The sequence below is a fragment of the Narcine bancroftii genome, chromosome 13, assembly GCF_036971445.1.
Source record: "Narcine bancroftii isolate sNarBan1 chromosome 13, sNarBan1.hap1, whole genome shotgun sequence".
Lineage (NCBI taxonomy): Eukaryota > Metazoa > Chordata > Chondrichthyes > Torpediniformes > Narcinidae > Narcine > Narcine bancroftii.
Genome location: NC_091481.1, coordinates 2562810 through 2580631, shown reverse-complemented (window position 1 = coordinate 2580631; position 17822 = coordinate 2562810). Strand labels below are relative to the sequence as shown.

At 43.7% G+C, this 17822-nt stretch overlaps 2 protein-coding genes across 2 annotated transcripts in view; one reads left to right on the top strand and one right to left on the bottom strand.

Moving 5' to 3' along the window:
* Positions 1-10578, bottom strand: part of ccdc3a (coiled-coil domain containing 3a) — a 45977-nt gene extending 35399 nt beyond the window's left edge. Inside the window, exon 1 of the mRNA XM_069907469.1 lies at positions 10084-10578. Coding sequence (XP_069763570.1) covers positions 10084-10448 — 365 coding nt within the window. The 5' untranslated portion in view covers positions 10449-10578. The remainder of the gene's footprint in view (positions 1-10083) is intronic.
* The window catches only part of camk1da (calcium/calmodulin-dependent protein kinase 1Da), a 238680-nt gene extending 222673 nt beyond the window's left edge, over positions 1-16007 (top strand). Inside the window, exon 12 of the mRNA XM_069907465.1 lies at positions 15932-16007. Within this exon, the coding sequence (XP_069763566.1) occupies positions 15932-15953 (22 nt within the window). The 3' untranslated portion in view covers positions 15954-16007. The remainder of the gene's footprint in view (positions 1-15931) is intronic.
* Positions 16008-17822: the final 1815 nt, after the last annotated feature.

Below are 17822 nucleotides of genomic sequence, written 5' to 3'. Positions count from 1 at the left end.
TAGACCAGTCCAGTAGAGGAACAGGCCCTTCAGCCCACAATGTCTGTACTGAACATGATGCCGAATTAAACTACAACTCTGATGCCTGCACATAATGTATCTAACTCCATTCCCTACATATTCGTGCACACAACAGGAAAAGACTACAGAGGGCTGTGAACTTGGCCAGCGCCATCATGAGCACCAGTCTTCACTCCATTGAGAACATTTACATGAGATGATGTCTTAAGAAAGCAGTCTCTATCCTCAATCACCCCCAGCACCCAGACCATGCCCTCTTCACACTGCTACAATCAGGAAGGGAGCCAGAAAATTATCACCCTATATTACAAAAACAGCTTATTTCCCTCCACCATCAAATTTCTGAACGGACATTGAACCACAGACACTACCTCATTTTCACTCTACTTTTGCACTAATTTTTTTTTGGAAAATGTAATTTATAGTAAATTTTGCACCTGTGACGCTGTTGCAAAACAATGAATTTTGTGACATGTTCACGACAATAAATTCTGATTCTGTCTATCTGGAAGACTCTTATATGTTATTATCATATGGGTCCACCATTATCCCTGGCAGCCTGTTCCAAACACCCACCACTCTCTGGGCAAAAAAGGCCTTGGCTGCACATATCCTTAAAAACTTTCCTCTTCTCACTTCAAACACATGTCCTCTCTCATGTGACTCTGGGAAAAAGATTCTGACTGTCCACCCTATCAATGCCTCTTGTGAATTTATAAACTACCATCGGCTTTCTCCTTAGCCTACAACATTCCAGGGATAGACTACTGTATCTCTCGATCACAAGCCAACACTTCATCAACTTGAAACCTTGGTAGGAATATATAGGTCAGCACAACATCGAGGGCCAAATGGGCCTGTAATGTGCTGTAATATTCTCTGTTCTAATTTCTCCTCAGCCTCCCTTTCCAGATGCTAACCAGAATTCACTGCTTTGAATTTCATCTCTCGGTCATTATGGTCTGTGATAGCAACACAGAGGTCACTAGTTCAAAGGTATTGTGCAAGATGGAATATGTAATTCAATAAATCTGGCTCCTTGCAACATCAGAAAACTTTTAGATCATCATAAAACCGCAGCTGGTGACAAACATTCATCAGGAAAATGGGCACTCGGCACTGCACAGATCTCATCTCTCGGAGGCTCCAGTCAAATATGCATGGCTGACTCTCACTGTGTTCACAAGACAACCAGGTATGAATAGTAACTAGACCTGTAGAACAAAGAATAACAAACAGAGCAGCTTAAGGATGCAATTTGATCCTGTAGATAGACAAATTTTCTTTAAATAGTGGATTGTGTTGAATTATTGCCCCACAGATCATCTCCCACCTTATCTGAAATCAGATTCAGAATGGGGCCACCGATTGTCTGCATCTCATGCGTGTCAATGTGCACCTTCACAAAACGTTGTCCCACTTCTGAAGGACAATGTCACCACTGCACCATTTGGCTCAGCTACAAGATACCTTTTCTATCCAAAATGTTAAGGCAGCTGAAGGTATAAAGAATACGTTTGTACAGACCCAATGCAGGCAAATAGGAGTAGTATAGGTTAGCATAGATGTTATTCTGTCCTCGACAACTACAACTCTGTGTGGAAATACATTGAAGAGGATTTACAGCATGCTCCCAGACCTGAACCAGCAAGAGGAACCAGGGCAATAGATGCTTAGAACACCACTACTTGAAGGTACAACTTGGAGTCACACTCTCATGAAAGGGTTGACAAATTGATGCAGAATCAGTGATCTCTGAGTGGGATGTTGGAAACTCAGTCTTCAAGAGGGAAGTGGTCTTTCCAGTTAGGGACAAGTAGAGACTTCTTCAATAGACAGAGATAAATTTTAGGAATCGCTATTCCTTTGTCGTTGCTGTATCCAAGGGTTTTTTTTAATCTTAATTATATAGTTTTTCTGGCCCATGAAACCATTGCTGTTGAATAACCTACCAAGCCCGTGCGTTTTGAAGGATGGGAAGAAACTGGAATACCCTGAGGAAACCCACGTACACTCATGGGGAGAATGTAGAAACTCCTTACAGATCGCGACAGATTCGAACCCCAGTCAATGGCACTGGAACAGCATCACATTCTGGAACTCCCTTCCCTACAGGACTGAGGGAACACTACCAGGATTACTACCAGCTCCTTCTCAAGGTCAGTAGAGTAGGGTTACAAATGTTTGCTTAAGCAGCAGAGTCCGGGTTCCAAAAAGCATACACAGTAAAATCCTCATTGCCCAGAATTCAAGTAACCGGCAAAAAAATATCGTGGAAAATAAATAGGTAAAAAAATACCAATGTTTGAAATTGGCGCCCCCCAGCGGTCTGTTTGCCAATCCACATAAGGTGCAATCAGTCCAAGCAACTTGCACATTCACTTATCTGGCATCTACCAATCCCCTTGAGTCCAGGATACCTGGGGGTTTTACTGCAATGGAAAACAAAGATGTGGACATGCATTCATCAAGCAGCAAGTCTGTGATGCCTTGGGTATGGTTGCTGGTACAGGACTGGACTCCAGGTGTAACCCGACAGCAGAGTCCCATCCTGATGGGATTCTTTTTCTTTTTAATTTTATTTTACTTTACACATACAACTCGGTAACAGGCCCTTCCGACCCACAAGTCTGTGCTGCCCAAATGCACCCAATTAACCTACAACTCTCGGTACATTTCGAATGGTGTGAAGAAACCAGAGCCCCCGGGAAAAACCCATGCAGACACGGGGAAAACATACAAACTCCTTATAGAAAGCGCAGGATTCGAATCCCAGTCCTGATCGCTGGCACAGTAAAGGTGCTGCACTAACTGCTACGCCATCCAAATCTACTCTTTATCAGGTCAGACCTGGTGTAGAGTGAAATACGATTTGAATCCTGCGCCGTCCGTAAGGAGTTTAAACATTCTCCCCGTATCTGTGTGGGTTTTCCCTGGGGGCTTCTGTTTTCTCCCATCGTTAAAACGTACTGGGGGTGTAGGTTAATTGGGCAGTATGGGCTCATGGGCTGGAAGGGCCCATTACTGTGCTGTATGTCTAAAAATACAAGTTGTCACAACATCGTGGGCCAAAGGGGCTGAAATGTTCTGTGTTCCACATTCTTACACTCAGCAGTTTAAGCAGCAGCTCCAGAGGGAGGAAAGGAATAAATGTTGCATGAACCAAGCAGCAGGGATAGTTTGTTTGGCGAGCAGTCCAGTTAGACATCTCATACAGCAAGAAATACAAAGCACAGAAAATGAATGTTCGCCTTTTCGAGCTGTAACCAGACTTTAACCAGTCTTGACGAAGGTTGCAGCTGAAAACATCGCCCTTTCTTTGTTCCCCACGGATTTCTGCTCAACCCAGAGTTCCTCCACCAAATTGCGTTTGGCTTTAGATTCCTGCATCTGCAGCAATGTGACATGGATTTAATCGGAGGGTCAGTGACCACGGTGGGAGCTCTGAGGCTGAAGACCACACAGGCTTTGGACTGTTGGTGTCTCAAGGAGAGAAACCCACACAGGCTGCAGGCAACTGCAATCAAGGGACTCACTCTGGGCTAAGGACTGCTGGAGAATGGCTCAAGACTGGCTGAAGGGGTACAAGAAATAGGAATCGGGATGCAAGAGCTCCAGGAGGCTTCCTGGTCACGTCAGAGATGTACATCTTAAGCTCGGCAGATGATTCAGACTGAAGTCTGTGTGGCTGCGGGGCTGCAGCAGCACTGGAGGCGAATCCACGGACACTCGTTGACTCTGGGGGAATCTTCTTTTACTTCTATTTCACTGGCTGTAAGGGGAACTGGGCAATTTTTACTGATAGTGAATATTTGCCTGCCTTATGGTAGACTAAAGGACATTTCATTGTAATATATTTTCTATTTTAGAACACGACGATAAAAAAAAACATCTTGGAAGGAGGAAGTATGCATCACTGGCACAGCATGAAACAGGCCCTTTGGCCCAACTTGTCCATGTCAACCAAGTTGGTATCCTGGGCTAGTCCTATTTGCTCAAATCCTTCCTGTCCACCCAGAGAATGAAATGGTGTCCTGATATACTTGGCCTGAATATGCAATGGAAAGAGTTTCAGCTTAAAACTTCTAAAGGAGGTCGATAAATAATTGAAGAGAGAAAATGTGCAGATGTCTGGGGAAAGTGAGGCATAGTTGACAGAGAACTCTAGCAGAGACATGATGGGTCAAATAGCCACACTCTGTGTGGTAATATTCTAAGGCAAAGGCTCCCCCGCACCAGAGGAGATTGGAACAGGTTCAGAGGAGATGTACAAAGATGTTCCTGGGGCTGGAGAACTGTAGCTGTGGAGAGGCAAGAGAAGAGATGCTGAGTCAGCACTGTCACCCAGCCCAGTCGGCGTTTGTTTGTGGTCAGGTTGGTTGGGTGGACCCATCTGAGCCAGGTCCAGCTCAGGGCTTTCTCCAGGTCAGGAAGTTTGAATGAGTGGAGCGTACTCGCCCTCCAGCAACCAGCCTGAGATGTTCTGTTTACAGCAAGAGTTGTGTGTAGTGGGGAGCAGGCCCAGATGTGGTTCAGATTGGCCATGATCACATGAAACATATCCTATTCCCATGTCTATCTGGAACCCTCTTCGATGCTCCTATTATATCCCCTACTCCCCGGCAGCTTATTTTTGGCTCCCACCACTCTGTGTAAAAAAAACCTTGCCCACACATCTCCTTAAAAACACATACTTTGATGAAGGGCTCAAGCCCAAAGTGTTGTTTATGCATCTTTGGTTCATAAAGGACACTGTTTGACCAGCTGAGTTTCTCCAGCATTGTGTTTTTATTTCAATCACTGTGTCTGCAGACTTGGAGTTTTACTCCTTAAAAACTTTCCTCCTCTCCCTTTAAACACATGTCCTCTTGTGACTTTTTTACTCTGGGAAAAATATTCTGACTGCCTCTCATAATTTTATAAACTTCCATCAGGTCTCCCCCCAGCCTCCGACGTTCCAGAGGAAACAAGCCAAGTTTGTCCAATCTCTCCTTAGAGCTCATACCCGCTAATCCAGGCAGAGTTCTGGTAAATCTCTTCTGTACCCTTTCCAAGCCTCTTCATCCTTCCTGTAATTACAGAAAAGATCATGGTCAGGTCGAATTTGGATTGGTCCCAAGGTAGTCCTGCTTGGAAAGACAGTTCGGGTCAAGTTTAATATCACTACAAACAGATCTCCAGGCTGAGAATGGAGATACACAGCACAGGGAGAGGCCCTTTGACACAACTAGTCAATGCCGACCAAGGCATCTCTTCAAGTGGGGGGTATCATTGAAATGTTTAAAACTGTGAGAAGTCTGGGGGGGGTATCATTGAAATGTTTAAAACTGTGAGAAGTCTAGGGGGGGGTATCATTGAAATGTTTAAAACTGTGAGAAGTCTAGGGGGATTGAATAGGAAGGATCAAATCAGAATCAGAATTTATTGTCATGAACAAGTAACAAAATTTGCTGTTTTGCAGCAGGGTCACAGCAGAAACAGTCAATATAAACCACCTTCAAAAAATAAAAATAAAACTATTGCATGAAAAGTCAAAGTAAGGCAGTGTCTGTTGTTCATCGATTATTCAGGAATCTGATAGAAGAGGGAAAGAAGCTGTCCTTGTGCCGTTGAGAGCTCATCTTCAGGCTCTTGTACCTTTTAACCAATGGTAGCAGAATGAAGAGGACATGGTCTGGGTGGTGGGGATCCTTCAGGATAGAGGCTGCTTTCTTAAGACACTGCCTCTTGTAGATGTCCTCAATGGAGTGAAGTCTGGTACCCATGATGTCACAGGCCGAGTTAACAACCCTCTGGAGTGTTTTCTTGTCCTGAGCGTTGGCACCTCTGTACTAGACAATGATGCAACCAGCCAGAATACTCTCCATGCTAGAATGTTCTCTACCTGTAGAAGTTTTCAAGAGTCTTCAGTGACATACCGAATCTCTTCAAACTCCTCATGAAGTATAGCCGCTGGCAAGCCTTCTTTGTCATTGTTTTGACATGGAGGCTTCAGGAATTTGAGGTTCTTGACCCTCTCCACTGCTGAGCCCTCATTGAGGACTGAATCGTGTTCTCCTTCCCCTAGCAATGTGCCAAAAGCCAGGCAGCAGAAATTTAAAATGATTGGTTAAAGGGCTAGGTCATGGTGAAGAAATAGGGGTGTGTAACTCACTGCCTGAAAGGGTGGTGAAGACAGAAACCCTCTTCCCATTTAAACAGTATTTGGATATAGATTGAAGAGCAGGGTGGCAGACCTGTGTGCGTCTTTTATTGACCTAATTCAAGCAAACAGCACGGGACACACAAGACGCTGGAATCTGAAGCAAAAAAAGCAATCTCTGGGAGGAACTCAGCAGATCAAGCAGCATCAGTGGGAGAGAAAGAACAGTCGTTTCAGGTCAGAATCCTTCATATAAACTGAGAGAGCGGGAGGGAGCCACTGTGAAGACTGAAGCAGGCAAGGCTACCGGCCAGCATTATGACACTCTTCATTAGGAGCTCTATCGAGAACGCCCTGGCCGGCTGCATCACAGTGTGGTTCGGTTTCTGCACAGAAATTTATCGGAGGTCAATCCACAGGACCATAAGTGCGTCAGAGAGGATCACTGGAGTCTCCCTCCCCCACCCCCCCACCCCCCCATCCCCATCAACATGATCTACCAGGATCATTGTCTGAAGAGAGCACTCAAAATCATTGAGGACCCCTTCCACCCTGCAAACGGCATCTTCCAGATGCTCCCGTCGGAGAAGAGATACAGGAGGATCAGAGCCAGCACTCCCAGGCTGAGGAAGAACTTCTTCCCACGGGCAGTGAGAATTCTGAACGACCAAAGGAACTGCTCACACGGACCATCTGAGACTCTCATATGTACAAAGCAATATTTATTTATATAGAATGCCGGTGGTACACCACCGGCCTACTGCAGGGGGCAACCTCAAGACCTGCAGAAGAGCATGGGGACAAGACAGCACCTGGTCAGCTGTCAATCAGATGACCTGAATAGACCAAGCCCCACCCGGTCGGGTGTCAATCATCCCCCGGGATTATAAGCCTGAGCCGACCCTTCGAAGTCATTCTCAGAGTTTACAGCAGCTCTCCTCACAGCTGGCTCTGTGGAAGTTTATGTCGAATAAAGCCAAGTGCACCACATAGATGAAATACTTGTCCTGCATTTATATAACTTTCTCTGTGTGTGTTATTCCTAGTTGTGTGTCTGTGTGTTTTGTTCCAAGGACCGGAGAATGCTGTCTCCTTGGGTTGTATTTGTGCAATCAGATGACAGTAAACTTGAATTGAGACTTGAGAGTTAGCCAGTATAATGAGGTCAGGGTGGGAGGGGTTGGATGGGGACCAGTAGAGGATGGGTGAACCAGGGAGGGGTGAAGGATGACAGAGAGAGGGAGACTAGCACACTGTGGCTTTTTTCTTTCATTTTTGTTTTGGATAATCAACTTGAGTAAGAATGAGGAAAACGAGTCATCAAAAATAAAAGATGGGCTGCATGGCCTGCACTTAAATGTTCTGTTACTGTACATTAGGGTTAGGGTTAGAATTGATAACTACTTAATATACTGGAGAAACATTTGAAAAGATCATGTACATTCTTATGTGAAGAAATTGGGCTTTAATATTTTTGTAAAATTTGTTTAGAACTCTGATTTGAAAACGGTAAACTCCGGCAAAAGTTGTAGGTGGGTGGGTAAAATTTGGGACATGCACCAGAAGCAAAAAGGTATACAATTATTTAAAGATTAGGGATACAGAATGCATTAAACTACAATTTCAGGTCTTCCTGGATAGCTTACGCTAAACGTTTTAATGGGATTTCCACAACTCCTTGTGTGCACATTGTTAACAAGAGTTAATGTTGAAAGGAGCTTCATCATTTTCATAGTCATCGAGTTTTGCAAAATGTAAACAGGCCCTTCAGCCCATCACATCCATGCTGTCTACCCAAGCTAGTCCCATTTGCCTGCATTTTCCCCGAATCCTTCGAAACCTTTCTATGCATATATCTGCCTCAATGTCTTTTAAACATTGTACAGTCTTGCGTCACTTGATGTCCACAATACATTCTGTGATATATGCTATTTGGACATTGTGCAAACACCATATTATAATAACATAAACCTTTATTGTGATTATCAAGTCATATGTATTCTAGATTATATATGTACTGTACCATTATATACCTGGCAGCACAATCGCTTTGTATACAAGAGACATGAGAGACACATGTTGCGTGCGGGAAGCTGCTACATCCCATTCTCCAATCAGGATTTATGAACTCTATTATAACCTATTGGACCATGAATGTATAGGCGGTTGGACATTGCCCAAACAGACATTAGGCAGCGCATGACTGTAATTGTGACCATTTCTACCACCTCCTCTGGCAAATCTTTCTATATACCCACCAATCTCTGTGTGGGGAAAGTTACCTCTCAGGTCCTTTTTAATTCTTTCCCCTTCCCATTTTAACCTTATTTCTGAATTCCCATAGGAGGGGACCTATCATAGCAGGATCAGCCAATCAGCAGAAGCTTGGATGTTTCAATAAGATTACCCTTACTCTTCTAACCACCAAAAAATATAGATCTATTCATTCTCTGTACTGTTACACCTAACATGGTATCTTCAAAATAGCATTCTCAGTTACAAGAACTGCAGATGCTGGCATCTTGAGCCAACGATGAGAAGCTGGAGGGACTCAGCAGGTCAAGTCGCATTTGTGGAGAGAAATAACACTGGACAACTAAGATTTTTCTTCCTGAACACTTTTGGGTGTATTTTATGAATTTTGGGCTGCTAGTCATGAAAATCATTTTAAAATCTCCCTATCATGTACTGTTTTTTAGACATAACCTATTTTTGTGATTTCCTGTCATATTTCAAGCAGACAAAACCATGAGATACAACATGTCATTGAAAATTCATTTTCTGTATTCGCACTTGGGGCTTCTTCCCTGCTGATCCTGGTGCAGTCAGTGACAACATGGTCAAAGGTTTTACCAGGACATTGCCACCATGGAAAAGCAGTATCAGGGCAACTGGAATCCATCAACGCTGGCCGACTATTGTTGGACACTGACATGAGAGGCATCAGATGCTGAGTACAAACGAAAATCAGCAGCGAAGCATTTTTAGGTCGGTTGAACTAACACAATGTGTCAGCATCATTAAGCTATTAAACATGATAAATTCAATCAAAGTTAATTAATGTTTCTCCAACTTCCTACAGCAAATCTGAAATTATCTTTGTGTTCAGTCTATCATATACCCCTTTTTTTTCAGGAACCAAACCTTTCAAAAAAAATTGTTGTCCAGTGTAGAGTCAGTCAAATGTTTAGGGTCAGGCCCTTTATCTAGACTCATGGACCAGGAGAAGGCCATTCAGCCTTCAATACTGCTTCACCTTTCAATACAATAGCACCTGACCAATCGACAGTCCTCTCATCCTGCTCTCTCTCCAGACCCCTGGATCCCTTTAGCCTCAAAGGCCACATCCAATTCCCTTGTGAGTATATTTAATGAACCAGCCTCAACAACTGTATGGCAGGGAGTCCCACAAGTTCACATCTGCCCTCATTTCAGTCCTCAATGCCTTTCCCCATCTCTAACTGTGACCCCCTTGTTCTGGACCTCTCCAATGTCAGGAACGTTCTTCCTGGTTTAACCTATCTGGACAACCCCAGCTCTCTCTCTCTCTCTCTCCTTTCACAGAGCCAAAAATTTTTCTCACCTCTCCTCTTATCATATTAACACTTTTTGTCTGTTGGTCTGGACTCCTCTCCTTCCCATTCTTCCCCTTTTCTCTCTCCAGTCTTTATTCAGACGCCTGCCTGCTGGTTTGTTTACACCTTGAAGGGCTCAGGCACGAAACGTTGGTGATTTATCTTTACCTCCTATGGTGGTGCGAGACCACCTGAGTTCCTCCAGCATTTCTGTATTTTTACTAAAATCACAGCGTTTGCAGACTATTCAATACACCACTCAAGACCAGGTGTAATGGTGACATTGGAAGAATGGTGATGGATGTTTTAGAAATAACACATTTTTCTTCTGCATTGTCTCGTTACCTGAGGAAGAAGAAGTAGCTATTGTTCTCCAGAACAGTGTGAGATTGGCAGGAGAAGTAACCAAGGCCGGTGAGATTCAGGCGAGAGCCGCTGGGGACTTCCAACATGCTGCCCCACGCTTGGTCACACAGCGTCTCAATCTCGGCAGAGTAGAAGAGACTGGCTTCGTACTGCCACGGCAGGTAGTTGAACACGCTGTACATATCCTGGTGGATGGCCAGCACCCGAGCATAGACGATAATCTCTGCCAGCTCAGCCCTGCATCCTTCGCTCAGGGGTCTCCAGTCCGTGGGGAACTGACACGTTAACGCTGGGGCGATCATATCATCTGCAACGAGTAGGGCGAACAGCGGGAAGATAATCATGGTATCGGGGGGGAGTTACTGCTTGTGGCCAGAACTTGCTTGAGAAGGAGTTTGCTCCCCCCTTTAAGGAGAGCGGCCGCTTGCACACCGCAGAGATGCCCACTCGCCGCTCCCAGCTGTCGGGTGCACACATTGATTATGAATGAAGTTGATACTCCAAGCGGAGAGGGTGAGCCAATCGGGTCTCAGTCGGCCCCAACCAATCAGCGCCCTCCTACAGGGTGCCAGACAATCACGTCTCTCCTCTGAGAAAACCCAATCAGCGTGTTCTTGTGGTTAACTTCCCCCCCCCCCCCCCCCCCCCACGAAACTTCCCTTGGTTATTCTGGACGGATCCTCAGTTTCAGATACGTTACTTTGGATTGTGGAAGTGGCTTTCAATGCACATCGCTTGGATTGCAAGGAAAAGGTTGCCTTGAACTTAGACGAATAAGCATTCATCTAAAATCAAGGCAAGGAGAGGGAGGACCTCCTCCCTCTCCACCACTGGGGGCCCCAAACAGTCCTTCAAAATGAAGCAACATTTCAGGGGTCGTCTACTGCATCCGGTGCTCCCCTTGTGGTCTCCTCTACATGAGAGAGACTGGACTCAAGACTGGGAGATTGCTTTGCCGATCACCTTGGCTCTGTCTGCTGCAATAGTGTGGATCTTCCCAGTGACCATCCATTTCAATTTCCCATCCCATTCCCTTGATGACATGTCTGTCCATGTACTGCCAGACTGAGACCACCCGCAAATTGGAGGAACAACACCTCATCTTCTGATTGGGGCCCCTCCAACCGGATGGCATTAATAATTCTCTGGCTTTCATTAAACTCCCCCTCATTTTTCCCCCATCACCTCTCCCAGCTCCATCTCTCCCTTTTCCCTGTTTCCTTTCGCATGACCATAATCAATTCTCTCCTCTCCTCTTATCATAACCAATGAATACCTTTTGTGGGTCTGGATTCCTCCCCCAGCCAGAACCGTCTGAATTTGGAGACTTTTGGAGATTTCCTGTCTCTGGCTCATTCTGCTTATTCCTTGAAGAAGGGCCCAGGCCCAAAACGTCAGCGATATATCTTTGCTTCTTATGGATACTGAAAAGCATTTCTGTGTTTTAACAGAATCACAGCATCTGCAGACTTTTGTGTTTCACTCAAGCATCTTATTCATCCCAATTCAGAAGATTCCGAAGTAAAAGCAGAAAATGGAGATCAGAGTCAGAATTTATTGTCATGAACATTCCACAAAATTTGTTGTTTTGAGGCAGCATTACAGGTGCAAATAGTGCTAAAAATAATTTGTGAAAGAAAAGTAAAGTGAGGTGGTGTCTGGGCTTCATTGTCCATTCAGACAGTGGAGGGGAAGAAACTCTTTTTGTGCCGCTGGGTGTTCATCTTCAGGCTCTTGTATCTCTTTCCTGATGGCAGCAGTGAGAAGAGGGCATGGCCTGAATGGTGGAGGTTTTGAGGATAGAGGCTGCTTTCTTAAGGCACTGCCTCTTGTAGATGTCCTCAATGAATTGGACTGATGCCTGTGATGGTGCTGGATGAGTTCACAACCCTCTATATCCTCTTCCTGAGCTGTGCATTGGCACCTCCATACCAGAGAGTCATGCAACCAGTCAGAATGCTCTCCATGGTACTCCTGTAGAAATTTGCAAGAGTTCTTGGTGACCTACCAAATCTCCTCAAATTCCTCAGCAAGTATAGATTTTTTCATGATTACATCAACATGGAGGCCACAGGACAGTTCCTCAGAGATGTTGACACCCGTGAACTTGAAGTTCTTAACCCTTTCCACTGCAAACCCTCCTGAATCGCCCCCCCCCCCCCCGAAGTCTACAATCACCTCCTTGGTTTTACTAACGTTGAGTGCAATGTTGTTGATGTGACATCATTCAAATAGCTGACCATCAGCAAATCGGTCAGAGATTTGGCCTGAAACATTCATTCATTGTTTCTCTCTCCATAGGTGCTAAATTGTCTGCTGAAGGTTTCCAGCATCTTCTGATTTTATTTCAGATTTTTAGCACCTGCCTTTTTTCACTTTCAGTCTGCTCCAGAACGCCCCACATTCAATGAAGAACTTTGGCACTTTAGTCACTATTGTAATACTAGAAAAGAAGCAACAATGTAGGGCAGCACGGTTAGCGTAGCTGTTCAAACTCCACACCGTCTGTAAGGAGTTTGCACATTCTCCCCTCCCCATGTCTGCATGGATATTTTTCTGGTTTCCTCCCACCCTTCAAAACATACTAGGGGTTTTAGGTTAATTGGGTGGCATGGGCTTGTGGGCCACTATGCCATATGTCTAAATTAAAATTTATTATGTGCATGAAAGATCCCATAAACAGCAATGTGATCACCAGCAATAATCTGCTTTTATAATGCATAAAGGTTGACTCCAGAACTCAGAAGATAATTGAACGAAAAGCTTGAGGGACTCAGTTGGGCATCCACAGGGACAAATGGGTCAAGACGTTTGAGTCAGGAGACAGATAGTGAGGGAGTCATGTGAGTGGAAAACTGAAAGAAACAGCATATTATTGACCAGTGGCCATCTCATCGAACGTGGAGCAGGAATGACTCTGTGTGATAATGAATGATTCTCCCTGTCAGAGGAATTATTGAATCCCACCGTGACCCAAGGAAAGGTCACTTCAGTTGACCCGCACCAAGGTTTTGGAAGCATCATGGAAGTCTCGCGTTGAGCTTCCCCTATGCAAAGAAAAGGGGAGTTGTGACAACCGCTTGTACAAAAGGATATTTCTCTAGAAGAAACGAGACATGGATTCGTGAGTTTTCGGCAGTTGGGTCTCTCAGTCTCTCCCATCTCCTTTGTGATTACTTCCGGGCATCAGTTTAAAGGTCTGTGTTTTGACAATGGATTTCTAAGACTGAACTTTAGAATGACTTTCCAGAATTGTGGCTAAGCTGTATTGGTTTGGATATCAAACACACGCATTCACACATACTTGATTTTGATTTGACTAATGTGTTATATTATTAGTAGTTATTATAAATAGTGTTTTAAATGGAAAAAATAACACTGCCTTTGTGAATTTCCATTGTTACTGGTCTGCAACATAACAATATGGACAGAGTATTTCTCCAAATGGAGGAGAACGTAACCAGAATCAGAATTTATTGTCATGAACAAGTCACAAAATTCATTGTTTCGCAGCAGCATCACAGGGCAAACCTTTATATAAACAAACTTACAAAATCAATAAAAATAATGCATGAAAAATCAAAGTGAGGCAGTGTCTTGGGTTCACTGATCATTCAGGAATCCAATGTCAGAGGGGAAGAAGCCGTCCTTGTGCCACTGAGTGCTCGTTTTCAGGCTTCTGGACCTTTTTCCTGTTGGTAGCAGTGTGAAGAGGGCATGGCCTGGGTGGTAGGGATCTTTGAGGATTGAGGCTACTTTCTTAAGACACCGTCTCTTGTAGATGTTCTCGATGGAGTGAAGTCTGGTGCCCATGATGTCGCTGACAGAGCTAACAACCCTCTGGAGTTTTGTTATTTTCCTGAGGTCACCATTATAAGACAGACACTACTGAATAGAACCAATGAACTTAAGGGGAGGCTCATCAGGGAATGGTGAAGGATTTAAATAGGGATAGACAAGAGGAAGCCCATTCAGAACATAAATGCTTGCATCCATTATTGGACCGAATGACCAGACACACTGTTATGTAATCTATATTTTGCTTTAAAATGGAGTGGCAGGATCTTTAGTACCTACCTAAAAAGACAACAGACTCAAAATTAATTTCTCCGTCTCGTCCTAATGGGAGCATCAGCCTTAGTTTTTGTGCTCAAACATCCGGAGTGGGAATTGGATCCACAACCTTCCCAGTAAATGGTGTGAGTGGATCATCACCTCATGGCCATTTTGGCCACAGCACAGTCCAATTCATTTCAAGTTAGCACAAACGTTCAAAAGGGAGCCATGTATGTGGGCACTTCAACACAGCCAAAACCATGAAAGGTTTCAAGGCCAGGAACAAGCTATTTCTCTGTGGAATTCTTTGACCAATGAAACAGTAGAGGCTGCTTCATTAAATGCATTGGAAACCTCGTAGCCTGAATATGCCCAAGTCTGATCTCGGAAGCTAAGCAAGCTTAGGCCTAGTCAGTATTTGGAGGGGGAAACCACCTAGGAACACCAGGTGTTGTGGGTTCCTGTGAGGGGCATTGGACAAAGTGGCGACTCTCTGTCTGCCTTATGGTGGACAAAAGTTAAAGAATTTAATGTATGTTATATTTTTAAAATTTAGTATTACATGACAATAATGGAACCTTTCATATTTTTGAAAAATTGGGGAATTGAGGGTTATGGGGTAAAGTCGGGTAAGTGAAGATGAGTCCACAGCCAGACAGTCATGACCTTATTGAATGGGAGCAGGTTACATTCTCCCATTTCTGATGTTCTTATTTCTAAATTCACAAGGGTAGAAGCAAAAGGAATATAATGATGCATCCAAGTAAGGGTTTTAGTCACATTAAAATTTAATGAAAGATGTTTACCAAAATGGAGGAATGTTTGCATGCAATGAACGTACCATTGGTACATGTGAATGAACAAATATTGGGATATAATATATACGATGAAGTGCTCACCATACCCAAGACAAACTCAGACGTTAGAAACACACCAATCCGTCATTACGTCTGCAGCAGGGAGGTCAGTGGAGACTGCTTTGTAGCAGCCTTCACAGCCTTGTTTGTTTATAAATCAGACTGGGCTTTCCAACAGGCGGAGAAGATTCACAGCCATGGATGGAGCAGCAAACTGTTATCTTGTTTAGCCCAGCTCAGCAATCAGAACAGAGCTTAAATTTACATAAAATTCAAAACATTTAACAGCAGAGATGGCTTCTAACTGTAAACAATCATTTTGGAAACGGAAATTTCTAACCTTTGTTCCAGTGGTCAGGGTTTAAAAATCTCGTTTAGTCTGAAAACCCATTATTAGTTTTCAATGTTGATCTTCAAGTATGTCATTCATAAAAAACAACTTAAAAAATGCAAATCTCGACTCTTTGGGAAAGGGATGCTGAGCTCAAGGAGGGCATACATGATCACAAAGTAGATGAAAAGGTATCATATTATGGTAACACCTAAGAAACAGGTGCAGGAGAAGGCCATTCTGCCCATCAAGCCTGTTTCACCATTCAATAAGATCATGGCTAATCTGGCCATAGACTCAGCTCCACTTACCCGCCCGTTCCCCATATACTTGAATTAATTATTCATTAAGTACAGTACATTATGTTCCAAATGCAAAAATAAATATGCTTTATTTATCTTTTTATCTCAATTTTTACTTATGGCTCAGCTTGCACTATTTTATGGTTTTATTCCTGTTTGATAAAATTGGGAATTTTCAATTATGAAAGGAAGTTCTGTCAGAAGGTGCAAACATTCTCAGTCAATGAATTTTATTGCAATTAAAATTGATAACAATAACATTGAAAGTCTTCTACTTGCAGGTCCATGGAGCAGCATTCATAAATTGATTTTGCAGTGGATAGCTCATTGCATGGTCATGGAGTCATGGTCATGGAGCATGGAACCAGTCGCTTTGATCCACTAAGCCTGTACAACAAATGTCCCTCCTTTCATGAAGGGCTCAAGCCCAAAACGTCGGTTCTGTATCTTTATCTTTGCTCTATAAAGGGCACTGTTTGACCTGGTGAGTTTCTCCAGCATCGTATTTTTACAATCAATGTAGACCCACTCACACTGACCCACTAACATGGACCCACGTGCACTGACCCACTAACACAAATCCTCATACACTGACCCACTTTAAGCCCTTACATACTCCCATGTAAAATGGAGTGAACCAGGCAATTTGCACAGAGATTTGAAAGGGTCCAACCGAATTAACCTGATCAGAACCCAACCGGGTCCCTGACCTACCTTAGAGGTGATCAGGGAACCTAATAAAATTTAACTGGGTGTCCTGCTCTGATAGTTTGAAAGGAGAAATGGCCAACCTGGTTACTCAGGTGACATCAGTGAAAAGGGTGGGGCGCGAACAGGGAGAGAGGTTGTTGCCAGAGCAGTTCCAGTGGTGTGGGTGATTATGGGTAAGAAACACCTGCACTTCCAATGCTGCAAACCGGAGCTGCATGTCACGGTAGCAAGCAACCACTCCCCACCCCCCATTTGCAGCAGTGGCACGTCGCTGGAGGGGGGGTGTGACTGATTGGGGGAGCAACTGATGGTGGAGGGAGGGGGCAGGGGTTACCATCACAATGATTTTTATGTAAGGGCTTCTTTCAGGGTTTGAGTTAAAACTGGATTTACTAATACTAGTACTGTATTTGGAACTCAGGGTTTCAAGGTGTCAGAAGCAAAGCTGAAACAGTTTTAATGATGTCATTAACCAATCCTCCAGGAATACACAGTTGTGTGGTACATTTTGGACAACTACTGCCTTTGGTTATCAAATCCTGAAAAGAACTATGTTTTCTTAAGCTGTTTCTGCATTGAGATTGCATTAGAAGCTCGAGATGCACGTCATTGCAGAAATGGAAGCAACTGATTAAATATCACAGAAAGTCAGATCACTCACCACTTCATAATAGGGGTGGGATCCCCCTTAAATCGCTGGATGGCAATTTATCAGGTTGATCGGGCTGCGATTTGAAAGGTGCATCCTGCACCAACGACCTAGTCATCACACCCAGGTCCCAGGAGGGATATCCAGTTTGAAAGTTAGTGGGTCAGTGTAAGTGGGTCCATTTCTCTCTTTTGTAGGCATATATTTGCTGGAATATAGTGTATTGAGTGGAAATTTTGCCTGGCCCGCAGAAAAAAGAATCTGAGGGTTGTATGTGATGTCATGTATGTTCACAACATGATCTTCTCAGTTGTTTTGAGGATCCTCTTTATTAACTATCCAAATTATTTCAATGATGAGTTTATAGATAGAGTGGTGTTTTCACCTTGGACTTGATGGGATGCGAGAAGATCCGACTGAGGCATAGATCAAACTCTTGATCCAGTCATCATGGACTATTGCAAATCACTCCTTTACACCAGGAAAATTTTTTTTATCTAATGTATTTGTTGTATCTTGAATTTAACTTAATTAGTTTTACTATTATAGTTTCTTCCTTTAATAAACTGTTCAGCTGTATATGTACATTGTATAATGTGTACGACAATAAAATCATTATCAATGAACACCACATGATGTCCCAAAAAGGTCTACTCGAAACCCCCACTCTGTCTTCCAAACACTGTATTCTTTGACTTACTGTAACACCACACCCTACCATTTTGTTTCATTATTGTATTATCTGCTGTGCTTAAATATAAGTTGACCAACCTTTTTTTAATTGCTCTTGTTGTGGTCTCCTCCACATCGGA